The sequence below is a fragment of the Siphateles boraxobius genome, unplaced genomic scaffold (genome assembly GCF_051911475.1).
Source record: "Siphateles boraxobius isolate OS27281-9 unplaced genomic scaffold, OSU_SipBor_1 204, whole genome shotgun sequence".
Lineage (NCBI taxonomy): Eukaryota > Metazoa > Chordata > Actinopteri > Cypriniformes > Leuciscidae > Siphateles > Siphateles boraxobius.
This window is the reverse complement of record NW_027508816.1, coordinates 2672359-2690704: the sequence shown is the minus strand read 5'-3', so window position 1 is coordinate 2690704 and position 18346 is coordinate 2672359. Positions and strand designations below refer to the sequence as shown.

The 18346-nt window shown below is 45.6% G+C and overlaps 1 protein-coding gene across 2 annotated transcripts in view; it reads right to left on the bottom strand.

The window, feature by feature from the left end:
• The window catches only part of slit1a (slit homolog 1a (Drosophila)), a 169672-nt gene that overhangs the window by 53612 nt on the left and 97714 nt on the right, over positions 1 to 18346 (bottom strand). For both annotated transcript variants that reach the window (XM_077237610.1, XM_077237611.1), the window contains 5 exons: positions 10248 to 10411; positions 9788 to 9811; positions 7365 to 7509; positions 7205 to 7279; positions 6325 to 6468 (listed from right to left, as the gene is read on the bottom strand). In XM_077237610.1, the coding sequence (XP_077093725.1) occupies positions 6325 to 6468; positions 7205 to 7279; positions 7365 to 7509; positions 9788 to 9811; positions 10248 to 10411 (552 nt within the window). The remainder of the gene's footprint in view (positions 1 to 6324; positions 6469 to 7204; positions 7280 to 7364; positions 7510 to 9787; positions 9812 to 10247; positions 10412 to 18346) is intronic.

Genomic DNA, 18346 nt, shown 5'->3' with positions numbered 1-18346 from the left:
GGGGCAGGGCCGGCCCGAGGCATACGCGAACTAAGCGGCTGCTTGGGGCCCCCTGGCCACCAGGTGCCCCCCAATCGAGTTTAATTTTTTTTTTTTTTTAGATGACTTAAACAAGTGACATAAATGAATGAATGAATATGAATGAATAATTCAAGACAAGAAAATTCTGATTTCATGATCAATATACCTGCCAACAACTGCTGCTGTGTCTGCCAGCGTTTAAGTCATGCGCATAATATAGACACCTCGCGAGTGCATAGACAATTCATGCGCAACTGCGCATAGTCACGGTATCGGTTTAAGTTGGAGAAAATAGCCGCAGGGGAACTTAACCTTCTAGGTGTAAGGGTAGCAGTTTTAATAAATAATAAACATAGCAGTTTGAACTCTTCTCCACTTTATTATATCACACATCAGATCACTAACTCCAAAAACCCGCGACACTCCAGTACCAAATGCACACGACCCATTCCTATCTACGGCAAGCCCCCAGGGGAAAAATAGATTGCAAACACACATACAACGAGCGCCAGTACATCATTGCCGGTATTATAGTAACAGACTTTGTTGGATTCTGTCATGTACAATCCAACAAAGTCTGTTACAATAATAATAATAAAAAAGATTTTGAGGACAGTTACACTGTATTGAGACAGTTGAGAAATAATAATAATATTTTTTACAGTTTTTTGTTGAACCTTTGTTCTTATTATGTTTCTGATGTCTTTCTTTTGTCATTATGTTTTGCAAATAATTTATTTTATATACGTTTTGAGACAGTTTGTTTTAAGAAGTTTCAAAGAGTTAGTAAAAGAGTAAAGTAAAAGTTTCAACTTTTTTATTTAAGTAGGCATCTATTTTTTATTCATTTTGTATTAATACATAACCTCACTGTATTCATTTATAATGTATCATTATTGCGTGACATTTGTGTCAATAATTGTCAAGCACAGTTGACTTCGCGTAGTGGGAGGGGCCCCCAAATCAAGTTCTGCTTAGGGCCCCAAAAGGCTCGGGCCGGCTCTGCTGGGGGGCGAGATATATGCCTCGAGCTCAGCACACATGAAGCTTGCGCAAAGCACTGCCAAAAGTAGCCTAATGATTATGGATGTGTCGGGAAACGATAGCAAGGATATATTTTAATTGTTTATTAATGAACAAGTGTTTACTAAACGTGTTGGCTGCAAAGATGATTATTGCGAATTTGCGATGCTGACTCGTCATCCCTGCAGTAGTGAACGCGCGCGCCTATATGGATTAGGTAATCAAACTATTTATTTCTAATTGTTTCGTTTAAAAGTAGACATATTTTGAACATTTATAGAACTATTTCTTATGTCTGTGAGGCAAGTATCCTATACGCTGAGTTTTGGTTTATATGTGACGCGCTCCAGTTCTTGTAGTCGAAGGCGGATAAACTTTCTACTCTCAAGAGTATTCTGTGCGCTTTTAAGTGCAGATTTACCGTGTTACCGGTCTTGGCAGCAATTATCTTGTCGAAAATATTGCATCGTGTGCTTATGGCATCGAGTCGGGTACATAGGTACACTTTTGATCATTTCCACATATTTTCTATCTATCTGGGTTGGACGCTTACGCTCACACACACACACACACTACAGCCTCTCGTGCGACGAGCCACGTCTCTGGGCAGCCGCGTAAACTAGTGTTTTTCCGCCACAGCCGATCATACTGCATGTTTATTGTTTCACTGACGTTGACGAGATTAACCACTTAGGTACCGAAACTTGGTACCGAAAAACCAGACATGTTTCGATACTCGGTAGTATCGAGGCAATTCGGTCGGTACCTAAAAAGTACCGAACTCGGTACCTAGCCCTACTCGTCAGTGATTATTAGTTATGAGCAGCTCGTCAGTGATTATTAGTTATGCGCAGTTCGTCAGTGATTATTAGTTATGAGCAGCTCGTCAGTGATTATTAGTAATGAGCAGCTCGTCAGTGATTATTAGTTATGTGCAGCTCGTCAGTGATTATTAGTTATGAGCAGCTCGTCAGTGATTATTAGTTATGTGCAGCTCGTCAGTGATTATTAGTAAATGCGGCTCACTGAAAGCACTGCGAGTTCGAGTCGCTTATAATGAGCATTTGAAAAAGCAACACACGTCAAACATCTTTCCAGACATGAGAAGCATTTATGAACCTCTTGAGTGGAGCTCCTCCTGTGAGATGATGAGCTTCTGACACAGAATAAGGCAGTCGTGTGTTTATAACTCATGTTTCATCAAAGCGTTTCAATCTTCTGTTTATTCAGAGACAGCGATAGGGGTTTCCTGGAATGATGTGTGTTATCGTACTTATGCAGCGGGGCGTGTGTGTGTGTGTGTGTGTGTGTGTGAGATGCCCTCTGGTATTCAGCTGGATATGTGGTGTGTGTGTGTGTGTGTGTGTGTGTGTGTGTGTGTGTGACGCCCTCTGGTGTTCAGATGGATATGTGGTGTAAGTAAGCTTTACTTCTAGCACCTTTCACAGACAGAAGGCCACAAAGTGCTTCACAACAGAAAAATTACATAAAAAAAAAAAAGAATATACACATAATATAAAAGGCCAAGACAAATACGAGATCATGTCAACCCAAAATTAGCTCATTTGAAACCTGAACAAATAGATGAATCTTTAGTGTGCACTTGAAGGTATCAACACAGTCAATAGAGCGCAAAGAGGGTGGAAGATCGTTCCAAAGCCTAGGAGCAACAGCCTGAAAGGATAGGTCACCTCTAGTACGAAAACGAGTGCGTGGAACCTTCAGCAGATTCTGACCACAGACCTCAGAGTCCGCACAGGGATGTAGGGCTGGATCAGATCACTGATGTAAAAAGGAGCCTGACCATGCAAGGCTCTGAAAACTAAAACCAGAATTTTAAACTTGATCCTACAGTATAGGACACTGGCAACCACTGCAGTTCTTTTAGAACAGGGGATATATGAGTCCTCCTATTTGTACCGGTCAGAATTCTGGCTGCAGCGTTTTGCACTAATTGCAGTCGAGAGAGCTCCTTCTTGTTTAGACATGAGAATAAACTATTACAGTAGTCTAAACGCGAAGACACAAAAGCATGAATGATGAGCTCCAAATCATTTCGTGAGACCATACTTCTATGTTTAGCTATTTTCCTTGATTGAAAAAAGCAGTTCCTTGTCAGCTGCTTACAATGCTACATTAATGACAAGTCTTTGTCCAAGATAACTCCCAAATTTCTAAGACTTGGCTTAGCAGACTGGCCTAAGTCACCCAAGTACTGTTTAATCCCTTAACTGAAACATCAGGGGCAATAACCAGTGTTTCTGTCTTGTCTGCATTAAGTTGCAGAGAGTTATCACTTAGCCATTTTTTTAGTTCGACGAGACACAGGAGCAAGGAGTTTAGCTTCCAGATCTCAGACGGCTTAAATGAGCAGTAAAGTTGAATATCATCAGCAAATAGGTGGAAAGAGACATCACTGAACCTTTGTATATTCTTTCCCAAGGGGATCAAATACAACAAGAATAAAACCGGACCCAAAACGGAACCTTGAGGCACTCCACATACCAAATCCGCAGACTCAGACCCTATTTGGTTAGCTGTAACACTGAAGCTAGGCCCAGATAAATATGAGGATAACCACCGTAGAACTGAACCTGACAGACCAACTTGGTCCCTCAGTCTTCTCAGCAAGGACCTGATGGTCAATGGTATCAAAGGCTGAGGACAGATCCAAAAGGTATAGAACAGTATGTTTTCCAGAATCAGCTGACATCATAATGTCATTTGACACTTTCAATAAGGCTGTTTCTATCGAGTGATGTTTACGGGAAACCGGTGTGAAATGACTCATGGATGTTACTTTTATCCAGACAAGATGTCAACTGTTCACAGACCACCTTCTCAAGGATCTTGGACCGGAACGGGAGCTTAGAAATAGGCCTAAAACTATTTAAGTCAGTAGGATCTAAACCTGCTTTTTTTTAGTAAGGGCTCCACTATGGCATGCTTGAAATCATTGGGAAACACACCAGTAGACAAAGAGAGATTAACCATTTTGGTAACACAAGGGCCAATTACCTCAAACACTTTTTGGAAGAGCCCATAAGGAAAGACATCAGATGAACAAGAAGATGGCTTCATCTTAGTCACCAGTTCCGAAATATCAGCAAACGTCACAGTCCTTAAAGAGGACCACATGCTGGAGACAGGCTCAAAAACAGCAGGGGTACCACACGGAAGGGGCAGAATTTTATCCCCAATCATCTTAATTTTATTGGTAAAAAATCCCAAGAAGGCGTTGCTGTCAGCTTCACAGAAAACAGGGGTAACTGGAGCAGCAGGACATACAAGAGCATTGATCGTGTAAAACAACACTTTAGGATTTTTTTTATTCAATGTTGCCAGTTGTCCGATATAGTCAGCTCTGGCATTTTCAACCATCACATTGTATGATGACACAAGATCCCTGAGATAGAGCCTGTGCACCTCAAGACTAGTGGATTTCAACAGACGCTCAGTCTTTTGACACAGTGACCAAAATTGTTACACAGTGAATATTAAAACAATTAATAAAAGCATCCACATCGAGACAATCCATGACTAAAACAGGATCAAACATAACAAAAAATGTATCTGCAGTATTAGGAGTGATAAAACGCCTCTGAGACCTAACTGCTGGAGACTTTAGCTCAGGACTGAAATGGAGATCAAACAGAACCAGGCTATGATCACTCATATGCACATCATTTACAGATAAATTTAAAATGTCAAGGCCAAGCGTAAAAACTAAGTCTAAAATATGGCCTTTTTGGTGAGTGGGCTCAGAAACATGCTGCTCAAAATTAAAAGCTTCAGTCAATGTTAACAATTCCGTTGTGGGGCAAGATGAGCTGTCATCAACATGAAGTTTAAAATCCCCTAGTATTAAAACAGATTCCAACTTTATTTGCAGAGGACAGGAAGTCACTAAAATCCTTTAGAAAAACAGCAGCAGGGCCAGGAGGACGATAGACCAACATGCAGTAGAAAGGGGATGAGAAAACCACCTTGACCATCTGCAATTCAAAAGAAGAGAATTCTTGGGACTGGATCACATTAAATTTGAAGACATCCCCATGCACTATAGCCAGACCACCACCATGGCGACAAGGCCGGGGCTTCCCAACAACAGAGCAGCCAGCTGGGCAGAGCACATTTGAATTAATAAACTCTCCCTCTCTTTGCCATGTCTCCGAAAAACACGTAATATCCAGGCTTTCTCTTGAGAAAAGATCGTTCAATGAATGAGATTTATTTGCAATTGAACGAGCATTCAACAGGCCAACGTGGATTTTAGATGATGTCACAAAGGCAGTGTCCATGTTACGCAACGGGATTGGTCGAAGGCACGTCCATCGGTCACGTGCTCTCCAGCCAGTCCATGCGGGAGAAGCCGACACGAACACGGAAGTAGATGGTGGCGACGAAAACCCCTGACCACAACTCCAGCGCTGTGAAAGGTCCAGGACACCCGTTGTAGTCCAAGCAGGTGGCGTCGCGGACACGCTGTCGCACACATCGAGGAGAGGAGTCCGACGCAGACACCGAGCGCGGTCCCGGCGGCCGAAGACAACGGAGCCCCCACGCCCTGCGGCACGCCTTCGCCTAACCTGGATACCGGACCGTAAGCCTCTTTTCCTGGATCTCCTACGGACCCTGCCCGGTGCCCGACACAGCAGCAAGTAGTCAGGTGAGTCGGGATCGATTGCAAAAGGAGGAGAAAACGCCTGTTTGGACCTGTCGTGTTTATCAAACAGGCCCTCCATCGATTCTTTGATGCGCAACAAAGAGTCCCGATCATAAATCCATAGCCAAGAAGCCAAGACGCATCCATTTGTTATCTGGGCTGAAATGATCACAGATGTTGAAAAAAATGACCATTAATAATCTACAAAGCAGGAGACGAGCCGCGGCTCCGCCAGTTACAGGCGCCACAGCTGCCATCATAGCCACACATGTGGTGTGTGTGGTGTGTGTGTATGTGTGTGTGACGCCCTCTGGTGTTCAGATGGATATGTGTGTGTGTGTGTGTGTGAGACGCCCTCTGGTGTTCAGATGGATATGTGATGTGTGTGTGTGTGTGTGTGTGTGTGTGTGACGCCCTCTGGTGTTCAGATGGATATGTGATGTGATCTGTGTGTGTGTGTGTGTGATGCCCTCTGGTGTTCAGATGGAGCATTTACTACCGATCATCCACTGCACTGACAAACTGCACATTAAAAATAATCACAGCCTTTGCCAAATCGCGTCGGTTTCGTTGTGATGAACTGTGTGTTCCTGACTGAAAGTGCCTGAGCTCACAGCATGCGCAGGCCGTCCAGACCCCTGAACATCCCGCTGTGAGCCGAGTCCAGCTGGTTGGCCGTCAGGTGCAGCTCACTGACCGAAGACGCCCCTTCAAACGCCCCGTCCTCGATCTCAGAGATCTTATTGTTGCTCAGGTTTCTGCGGATCGAAGGGAAACATTAGTAAAGAATCACAACCAGTCACACGGACAGACATGAGAGCGGTAGGACTGGGAATCGTAAATTGTTTCCAATTCTGGAATCGAGTACTTGAGGTCAGGAATTTGATACTTGTTACAAACATAAAATTTCGATTCTTCTTATCGATTCCTTTGTGAGCATTTCTATAGGACTTTCCAAGGGTGAGAGACTCCTGCGCTGTTTCATGTGTATCAGTATATCGGATCCGTGCAGCTCTTAAAGCGACAGCACTAATATTCCTGCAGCGTCTCTGTAATAACACTAATCAAACAACAAGACAAAGAGAAAATTCACCCGTTCTTGACTGAATAACTTTTCTAACTATATTTGTAATGTATATTTTATTCATTGCAGTGCACTGTTATTTTACATTTGATTTCTGAACCTGAAAATCTTAAAACACTGTTTATTTCAATCTTATCTTTGTTCAGATGTATCTATTTGTTGCGATTGCTAATTTTTTATTTGTTCTTTTTTAATTTCTGAGTGTTTACTAGTCTTTAATAATGCTTGAAATTTATTTTACTTAGGCTAATTGTTTTTCTATGGTATTTTTAAACCTTTTAAACCTGCAATAAGACTAATTGTGAATGATATCTAAATTTTTGTTTTTACCTTATTGGAATCGAAATTAGGAATCGATAAGAATCGGAATTGATCAAATTGAAACGATCCCCAACCCTCAGCGGACTTACATCTTCTTCAGGTGAGACAGCGTCTTGAAAACACCCGTGGCTTCAATCGTCGTGATCTCGTTATTGTTGAGACGGCTTGTGAAAACATATGAAAGTGAGATTAACCAAACAGACTTCTGGAATCCGTTCTTATGACAAACATTGGCTGACGGCGTCTTACAGTTCAGTGGTGGATGCTGGGATGTGTTCAGGGATGCGGTTCAGCCTCAGATTGGAACAGTCCACTACGTTAGACTCGCAGCGGCACTTGGCGGGACAGACCGGCTCATTATTACAGTCATTGTTCAGACGGGTGTCCTCCGTTCCTGCAGCAAAAACAACTCCGTCAACAGGAAACACTCTCTCAAAGTTACAAACAAGCGTTCTTCCAGTTATCTGGCCTAACATCTGGTGCTCTCGGGTCATTTTTGACTGAAAAATGTTACATTCGTTTAAAAAAAAAAAAAATTCTTCATCGGAATGGTACAAAACTTGGTAAAAGTTCTAGCACTGGCTGTGTGAACACACAAATACATCATGGACAAGATGTGAACAGGTTAAATGGTCCTGACAAAAATAGTCACACTTGTGCTCCTCGCGGTCAAGAATGAGTGCATTGGAAATGAATGGGAAATGAATTTCCTCTAGTGGAAGCGATCGGTACTGCAGCCAAACACACTCTCACTGAAAGATAATTTTTTTGAGATATCGCTAATATTTATGGCTTTGATTTTCTCACAGATTTGGAGTAAAACATGTTTTTGAAAATATATATTTCACATAAAAATTAAATTTTTTCATAATACACGTAAAAATAATGTTACTTTTTTGTTCACTTTTTTAAACTTTTTCCACTTCAGCAATAATCTGCCAAGTGTCGTCTTTGGAAAGAAATCAAACTTCAGTCTGTTGCTTCAAAGCATTCAAGATTTAGGACAATTTAAGTTGGAAATTTAATTTTCAGGTCTATGCTTAAAAGTTAATAAATGGATTATAAATAAAGCATAGATATAATTTAATACCATAAAATTCCCTAAAAATACAAAATATTAAATAAAGATAATAAGAGCACCAGAGGGTAAATAATGTTCTCAAAACGTTAGCAGCACAAAAACATTATTTATACATACATTTTCTGAGACATGCACGTGTTTTTTAAATGTTACTTCTTTTTTTTCAGAGAACATTCAAAAGTAACATTGCCACATTGTTTGAAGATGATAAAATAGAGAAAACGTTTTTTTAACGCTCACATGATCCCGAAATGTTTTTAAAGGATTAAAAAACAAAAGGTACATTCTGAGAATATTCAGATCGGAAAAACGTTCTTCGAACACATGTTTTGGGGTTCAGGCCCAAAAGAAACATGAGGAAAATGTCAGAATGCTTTAACAAAGGAAGTGTTTACATGCGCCGAAGAACAAGGCTGTTATCTAACTAGTGTTCAATAATGAACACACACACACACTCCAGAATGTGGCGAGTGATGATCTTCGAAAATTTACATTTCTTCAATCTTTCTTACACTCTTAGAAGAAAAGCTTCTATATGGAACCTTAAAGGGTTCCATCACTATGGGTTTAGTTTCAATTAATTTAGTTTTAATTATTTCTTTTCTTTTAATTAAATGCTATGAATTAAACAGCTTGTAAACATACTTTATGAGTAGAAACAAATTAAATAACCCATTAAACATGAAAGTATTATGCCATCATTTAAAGTCCCCCTGTGGTGAAAATCCAGCGTTTAATGTTGTTTATGTGTCTATGTGGTGTTTTTAATATGCTTTAAGACAAAGCATGTGTAAATTCATAAGTCGACAGCATTGCTGAGTATTTTCTGCTTAAAACTGCAGTGAACCAAAGACAGTCTCAAAAACACGCTTTGAAATCGCTGGTGTTTCTGACGTCACAAACTACCTTGTAACCAATCAGATCAACGTGTGATCGTCAACGAGTGGATCTCTGAGTGAGTGAGTGAGTGAGTGGAGGCGGGGCTCATTTGCATATTCATAGGATCGCGAATACTAAATGAGGCAAGGGTGTCGAGTTACATTCAAGATATTTTAAGCCATGAAGACATTTTTTTCACGGAATTTTGGTGATCAAAGACGAGTTTTAAGGGATAAAATGATTGACTACAGGGGGACTTTAAGACATTGTTTACTAATATGGAACCTTTTTGGCATAAAAATAAATAAAATCGAGTCAAGAATCCTAAGGTCCCCATAGAGCCTTTTATTCAAAGAGTGTACTTTGTTAAAAAAAATTCACTCAGAAATTGTGGTTACACTTGATTCCATTGGTCCACTTCAGACAACTACATGTCAACTTATTCTACTAACCCTAACAGTTTACTAATACTCTAATGAGAGTTAGTTGACATGTAGTTATTTTTGTCTAAAGTGGACTATCACAATAAAGGGTTACCGAAATTGTTAGTCAATTTCAAAAACATTTACAAAGAAACAGCAAGTAACACGTTGAACGTGAAATTGTTGAAAAGTTGAAAAGCTGAAATAGTATTGTGTGTGCAATACCTGTGCAAACACAGACTATTAAGAAAAGCTGTGTGTGATGTACAGTGAATGGGACACACACTCACCCGGGATGACGTACTGCTCTTTGGCTGTGATGGAGACACAACAGGACAAGAATCAGCAATCAGCATCTCACAATACAAACACATGATGGGAAAATGGATCCCAGCGATGTTGGAAGACAACAAAGAGTTTCAAGTGTTATTATAGGCTCTTTTTGTTTAGTATGTATGTTTACAGTAGTTCAATTCCATTGTGTACAGCAGAAAACATTAATTTTACTGTGCTACTGCCATCAAGATATGTAGCCATGTAGCTTTCCTGTACTCAAACAGTAGAGCGTTGGCGCTTGCAACGTCAAGGTCATGGGTTCGATTCCCAGGGAAAGCAAGAACTGATAAGAATGTAAATGTGTACCTTGAAATGCAATGTAAGTCGTTTCGAATTAAAGTGTCTGCCAAATGCATAAATGTAAGATATAGTAGCTGTACGCAACGGCATTGAATAAAATAATCAGGGTTTCACCAGAGCAGCGGAACTTCTTGCTCTTGATCTGTCCGATGCGCTTGTTGGCGAGGCGTCGAGGACTGGTACAGCGGGCACCGCTGGTCTCGATGGGGTTCGAGCGCAGGTAATCCGGCAGCCACTTCAGGTTACAGTCACAGATGAACGGGTTCTGAGCCAGATGACTGAGAACAACACAAATACATTCACCTTACACTGCAAAAAGTGGCGTCATACTTAGTATTTTTGTCTGGTTTCCAGTCCAAATATCAAAAAATAATTAAATCAAAATGCATTTGCTAGATGAGTAAAATGACATCATAAGATAGTATGTCCTGTTTTTTTTAAGTGAATTGATTCTTAAAAAAAGCAAAATTACTGCCAATCGGGTAAGAAAAATAATTCAAACAGAAACAAGATTATTTTTTTTACCCCATTGGCAGGTCATTTTGATTTTTTTAAGCAAAAACTCACTTAATTTTTATTTATTTGCCCAGAAAACAAGAGGTAAAGCTGCAGTAGGGAGTTTTGAGAAAACCTTGACTTAGCCCGAAAATTTGAACAAGCACAACTTACAGGCCCAACCCCCTTGCCCTCTGCTGCACTACAGCTCCTCCCTCCACAGCTCCTCCCTCCACAGCTCCTCCCTCCACAGCCCCTCCCCCACAGCTCCTCCCTCCACAGCTCCTCCCCCACAGCTCCTCCCTCCACAGCTCCTCCCCCACAGCTCCTCCCTCCACAGCTCCTCCCCCACAGCCTCTCCCCCACAGCCCCTCCCTCCACAGCCCCTCCCTCCACAGCTCCTCCCCCACAGCCCCTCCCTCCACAGCTCCTCCCCCACAGCCCCTCCCCCACAGCTCCTCCCTCCACAGCTCCTCCCTCCACAGCTCCTCCCCCACAGCTGTCCCTCCACAGCCCCTCCCCCACAGCTCCTCCCTCCACAGCCCCTCCCCCACAGCCCCTCCCCCACAGCCCCTCCCTCCACAGCCTCTCCCCCACAGCCCCTCCCTCCACAGCCCCTCCCTCCACAGCTCCTCCCCCACAGCCCCTCCCTCCACAGCCCCTCACTCCACAGCTCCTCCCTCCACAGCTCCTCCCCCACAGCCCCTCCCTCCACAGCTCCTCCCCTACAGCTCCTCCCTCCACAGCTCCTCCCCCACAGCTCCTCCCTCCACAGCTCCTCCCTCCACAGCTCCTCCCCCACAGCTGTCCCTCCACAGCTCCTCCCTCCACAGCTCCTCCCCCACAGCCCTCCCTCCACAGCTCCTCCCCCACAGCTCCTCCCCCACAGCCCCTCCCTCCACAGCTCCTCCCCCACAGCTCCTCCCCCACAGCTCCTCCCTCCACAGCTCCTCCCCCACAGCTCGTCCCTCCACAGCTCCTTCCCCACAGCTCCTCCCTCCACAGCTCCTCCCTTCACAGCTCCTCCCTCCACAACTCCTCCCCCACAGCTCCTCCCTCCACAGCTCCTCCCCCACAGCTCCTCCCTCCACAGCTCCTCCCCCACAGCTCCTCCCTCCACAGCTCCTCCCTCCACAGCTCTTCCCCCACAGCTCCTCCCACACAGCTCCTCCCTCCACAGCTCCTCCCCCACAGCTCCTCCCTCCACAGCTCCTCCCCCACAGCCCTCCCCCACAACTCCTCCCCCACAGCCCTCCCTCCACAGCTCCTCCCCCACAGCTCCTCCCCCACAGCCCCTCCCTCCACAGCTCCTCCCCCACAGCTCCTCCCCCACAGCCCTCCCCCACAGCTCCTCCCCCACAGCTCTTCCCCCACAGCCCTACCCCACAGCGGAGCCTGCCGTGAACGTGCAGGATAGTAAGCAGGGCCACCAATGACGGCGGATTATAAACAGTTATCGCACATTCACTAATAGGGACGAAACATCAACAATATGGTTTACATTGACTATGGCCTGCCCATACTTTGACTACAAACTTGGTCCTCAAATCATTATGTATTTTGCAATACATGTAACTATAACGTTGCACTCTTTTATAAGTTATAAATAGCTAGTAAGATAACATTAATATAATGGTAACAAACGTTACAGTATGTATGTAATTATTCTAGCGATATGTAATGCTAGATAAGGTTTGCTAGTACATTATTTCAGCAACATGACAAGCCAGTGAATTAGCAGGTTTCAACTGTTGCTTAGCACAGTGCGTGACATTTTATCTACATGTTATGCTGCTAGAGTTTTGACACCGAGTCAATGGCCTCTGTCTAATTCTTTCTTTTTCGCTTGTTTATCGTCATCGGTCTTTTTCCTTTTACCTCTTTGTTTTATGAGCAGGTGCCACTCGAGAAATTGGCAGTTTAGGTTGTTTCTCCGCCATTAGCACAGCTGCAGCACACCGGCAATCTTGAGTTTGAACGACTGTACGTGCTGTGCAAGAGAGGGGTGTGATCAGCGCGTACACAGCGTGATTGACACTGCTAAGACATTCCTCCTGGCTCTGATTGGTTGTTTCTGACCGGGAGAGGTGTATTTCTGCAAATGGCAATAGGACCACTGGGAGGAGCCAGAGAAGCTTGATTTTTTCACAGATTATCTGACTCATATTCTACTGTCAGGACATAATGGCAGTTTTAACAAATATGTAAAACAATTTTTTTTTTACAAAAGTTACCTACAGCAGCTTTAATTTCTTATGTCATTTTACTAATCTAATAAATTCATCTTGATTTAAGAATTGTTAGATGTTTGGACTGGATTTGGACAAAAATACTAAGTAAGAGAATTTTTTTTGCAGTGTAGAAAGACACAGGTCTAACACACAGTTCCTCATGTAGAGCATCAATATCATCAATCCAGCAGGACCTGTGCTTTGACCTTTACATGAGTCAATCTGTAACCCAGCTAACAGAGAACGAACTCAGAATGTTCTGGCAACAAAGTTCACAGTGTTTATGCGTGTGACGTCATGCGTGGGGCGTCAGTGGCTCAGTGGTTCATGTAGGTTGTCTACAAACCGAAAGGTTGGTGGTTCAATCCCCGGTTCCACCTGACCAAGTGTCGAGGTGTCCATGAGCAAGACACCTAACCCCAACTGCTCCCGACGGGCTGGGTGGCGCTTTGCATGGCTGACACCGCCGTCGGTGTATGAATGGGTGAATGTAAGGCAAATATGTAAAGCGCTTTGGTGGCCATTCGGTCTGTGAATGCGCTATATAAATGCAGTCCATTTACCATTTTACTGTGACACACTGAGTGGCAGAAACATTGAGTGGCAGAAACACTGAGTGGCAGAAACACTGAGCAGCAGAAACACTTGAGAGACAGAAACACTGAGTGGTAGAAACTAAGAGGCAGAAACACTGAGTGGCAGAAACACTGAGCAGCAGAAACACTTGAGAGACAGAAACACGGAGCGGCAGAAACATTGAGGGGTAGAAACACTGAGTGGCAGAAACACAGAGAGGCAGAGACAACGAGGGGCAGAAACACAGAGGCAGACACTGAGTGGCAGAAACACAGAGAGGCAGAGACAACGAGGGGCAGAAACACAGAGGCAGACACTGAGTGGCAGAAACACAGAGAGGCAGAAAAACTGAGAGACAGAAAGACTGAGAGACAGAAACACTGAGTGGCAGAAACACTGAGTGGCAGAAACACAGAGAGGCAGAAACACAGAGAGGCAGAAACACTGAGAGACAGAAACACTGAGAGGCAGAAACACTGAGAGACAGAAACACTGAGGGGCAGAAACAATGAGCGGCAGAAGTACTGAGGGGAAGAAACTCTGAGTGGCAGAAACACTGAGAGACAGAAACACTGAGAGGCAGAAACACTGAGTGGCAGAAACACTGAGGGGCAGAAACACTGAGAGGCAGAAACACTGAGCGGCAGAAACACTGAGGGGCAGAAACACTGAGGGGCAAAAACCCTGACAGACAGAAAAACTGAGAGACAAAAACACTGAGAGACAGAAACACTGAGTGGCAGAAACACTGACAGACAGAAACACTGAGCGGCAGAAACACTGAGCGGCAGAAACACTGAGGGGCAGAAACACTGACAGACAGAAACACTGAGAGACAGAAACACTGAGAGGCAGAAACACTGAGGGGCAGAAACACTGAGGGGCAGAAACACTGAGTGGTAGAAACACTGAGGGACAGAAACACTGTGTGGCAGAAACACTGAGTGGCAGAAACACTGAGGGGCAGAAACCCTGAGGGGCAGAAACACTGAGGGGCAAAAACACTGAGTGGCAGAAACACTGAGTGATAGAAACACTGAGGGGCAGAAACACTGTGTGGCAGAAACACTGAGTGGTAGAAACACTGAGGGGCAAAAAGACTGTGTGGCAGAAACACTGAGTGATAGAAACACTGAGGGGCAGAAACACTGTGTGGCAGAAACACTGAGTGGTAGAAACACTGAGGGGCAAAAACACTGTGTGGCAGAAACACTGAGTGATAGAAACACTGAGGGGCAGAAACACTGTGTGGCAGAAACACTGACAGACAGAAACACTGAGAGACAGAAACACTGACAGACAGAAACACTGAGCGGCAGAAACACTGAGAGACAGAAACACTGAGCGGCAGAAACACTGAGAGACAGAAACACTGAGAGGCAGAAACACTGAGGGGCAGAAACACTGAGGGGCAGAAACACTGAGTGGCAGAAACACTGAGGGGCAGAAACACTGTGTGGCAGAAACACTGAGTGGCAGAAACACTGAAGGGCAGAAACACTGAGGGGCAAAAACACTGAGTGGCAGAAACACTGAGTGATAGAAACACTGAGGGGCAGAAACACTGTGTGGCAGAAACACTGAGTGGTAGAAACACTGAGGGGCAAAAACACTGAGTGGCAGAAACACTGAGTGGTAGAAACACTGAGGGGCAGAAACACTGTTTGGCAGAAACACTGAGTGGCAGAAACACTGAGTGGTAGAAACACCGAGGGGCAGAAACACTGTGTGGCAGAAACACTGAGTGGCAGAAACACTGAGGGGCAAAAACACTGAGTGGCAGAAACACTGAGTGGCAGAAACACTGAGGGGCAGAAACACTGAGGGGCAGAAACACTGAGTGGTAGAAACACTGAGGGGCAGAAACACTGAGGTGCAGAAACACTGAGTGGCAGAAACACTGAGGGGCAGAAACACTGAGGGGCAAAAAACAGAGTGGCAGAAACACTGAGTGGTAGAAACACTGAGGGGCAGAAACACTGTGTGGCAGAAACACTGAGTGGCAGAAACACTGAGGGGCAAAAACACTGAGTGGCAGAAATACTGAGTGGTAGAAACACTGAGGGGCAGAAACACTGAGGGGCAGAAACACTGAGTGGTAGAAACACTGAGGGGCAGAAACACTGTGTGGCAGAAACACTGAGTGGCAGAAACACTGAGGGGCAGAAACACTGAGGGGCAAAAACACTGAGTGGCAGAAACACTGAGTGGCAGAAACACTGAGGGGCAGAAACACTGTGTGGCAGAAACACTGAGGGGCAGAAATACTGAGGGGCAGAAACACTGAGGGGCAGAAACACTGTGTGGCAGAAACACTGAGTGGCAGAAACACTGAGGGGCAGAAACACCGAGGGACAAAAACACTGAGTGGCAGAAACACTGAGGAGCAGAAACACTGAGGGGCAGAAACACTGAGCGGTAGAAACACTGAGCGGCAGAAACACTGAGAGGTAGAAACAATGAGGGGCAGAAACACTGAGTGGAAGAAACACTGAGTGGCAGAAACACTGAGTGGCAGAAACACTGAATGGCAGAAACACTGAGCGGCAGAAACACTGAGTGGCGGCAGAAACACTGAAGGGCTGAAACAACGAGTGGCAGAAACAAAGAGGGAGAGAAACAAAGAGGGGCAGAAACACAGATCGACAGAAACACCAAGAGGCAGAAACACTGAGTGGCGGCAGAAACACTGAGTGGCGGCAGAAACACTGGGTGGCGGCAGAAACACTGGGTGGCGGCAGATACACTGAGAGGCTGAGACACTGAGGGGCGGAAAAACTGAGCGGCAGAAACGCTGAGCGGCAGAAACGCTGATGGGAGAAACACTGAGCGGCAGAAACACTGAGCGGCAGAAACGCTGAGCGGCAGAAACGCTGATGGGAGAAACACTGAGGGGCAGAAACACTGAGGGGCAGAAACAATGAGGGGCAGAAACACTGAGCGGCAGAAACACAGAGGCAGAGACACTGAGGGGCAGAGACACTGAGGGGCAGAAACGCTGAGCGGCAGAAACGCTGATGGGAGAAACACTGAAGGGCAGAAACACTGAGGGGCAGAAACAATGAGGGGCAGAAACACTGAGCGGCAGAAACACAGAGGCAGAGACACTGAGGGGCAGAGACACTGAGCGGCAGAAACGCTGAGCGGCAGAAACGCTGATGGGAGAAACACTGAGGGGCAGAAACACTGAGGGGCAGAAACAATGAGGGGCAGATACACTGAGCGGCAGAAACACAGAGGCAGAGACACTGAGGGGCAGAAACACTGAGGGGCAGAGACACTGAGGGGCAGAAACATTGAGGGGTAGAAACACTGAGGGACGGAAATACTGAGGGGCAGAAACACTGAGCGGCAGAAACACAGAGGCAGAGACACTGAGGGGCAGAGACACTGAGCGGCAGAAATGCTGAGCGGCAGAAACGCTGATGGGAGAAACACTGAGGGGCAGAAACACTGAGGGGCAGAAACAATGAGGGGCAGAAACACTGAGCGGCAGAAACACAGAGGCAGAGACACTGAGGGGCAGAAACACTGAGGGGCAGAGACACTGAGGGGCAGAAACATTGAGTGGTAGAAACACTGAGGGGCAGAAACACTGAGCGGGAGAAACACAGAGGCAGAGACACTGAGGGGCAGAAACACTGAGGGGCAGAGACAGTGAGGGGCAGAAACATTGAGGGGTAGAAACAATGAGGGGCAGAAACACTGAGCGGCAGAAACACAGAGGCAGAGACACTGAGGGGCAGAAACACTGAGGGGCAGAGACACTGAGGGGCAGAAACACTGAGGGGCAGAAACACTGAGTGGCAGAAACACTGAGTGGCAGAAACACTGAGCTGCAGAAACGCTGAGCGGCAGAAACACTGATGGGAGAAACACTGAGTGGCAGAAACTCTGAGTGGCAGAAACACTGAGCGGCAGAAACACAGAGGCAGAAACACTGAGCGGCGGAAACACTGAGGGGCAGAAACACTGAGGGGCAGAAACACTGAGCGGCAGAAACACTGAGCGGCAGAAACTGAGCGGCAGAAACACTGAGCGGCAGAAACACTGAGCGGCAGAAACACTGAGCGGCAGAAACACTGAGCGGCAGAAACACTGAGTGGCAGAAACACTGAGCGGCAGAAACACTGAGTGGCAGAAACACTGAGCGGCAGAAACACTGAGTGGCAGAAACACTGAGCGGCAGAAACACTGAGGGGCAGAAACACTGAGGGGCAGAAACACTGAGTGGCAGAAACACTGAGCGGCAGAAACACTGAGTGGCAGAAACACTGAGCGGCAGAAACACTGAGGAGCAGAAACACTGAGGAGCAGAAACACTGAGGGGCAGAAACACTGAGGGGCAGAAACACTGAGGAGCAGAAACACTAAGCGGCAGAAACACTGAGAGGCAGAAACACTGAGGTGCAGAAACACTGAGGAGCAGAAACACTGAGGTGCAGAAACACTGAGGAGCAGAAACACTGTGGGGCAGAAACACTGAGGGGCAGAAACACTGAGGAGCAGAAACACTGAGCGGCAGAAACACTGAGAGGCAGAAACACTGAGGGGCAGAAACACTGAGCGGCAGAAACACTGAGAGGCAGAAACACTGATTGTCTGAAACACTGAGGGGCAGAAACACTGAGGGGCAGAAACACTGAGGGGCAGAAACACTGAGAGGCAGAAACACTGATTGTCTGAAACACTGAGGGGCAGAAACACTGAGGGGCAGAAACACTGAGGGGCAGAAACACTGAGTGGTAGAAACACTGAGAGGCAGAAATACTGAGTGGTAGAAACACTGAGGGGCAGAAACACTGAGAGGCAGAAACACTGAGTGGTAGAAACACTGAGGGGCAGAAACACTGAGAGGCAGAAACACTGAGTGGTAGAAACACTGAGGGGCAGAAACACTGAGGGGCAGAA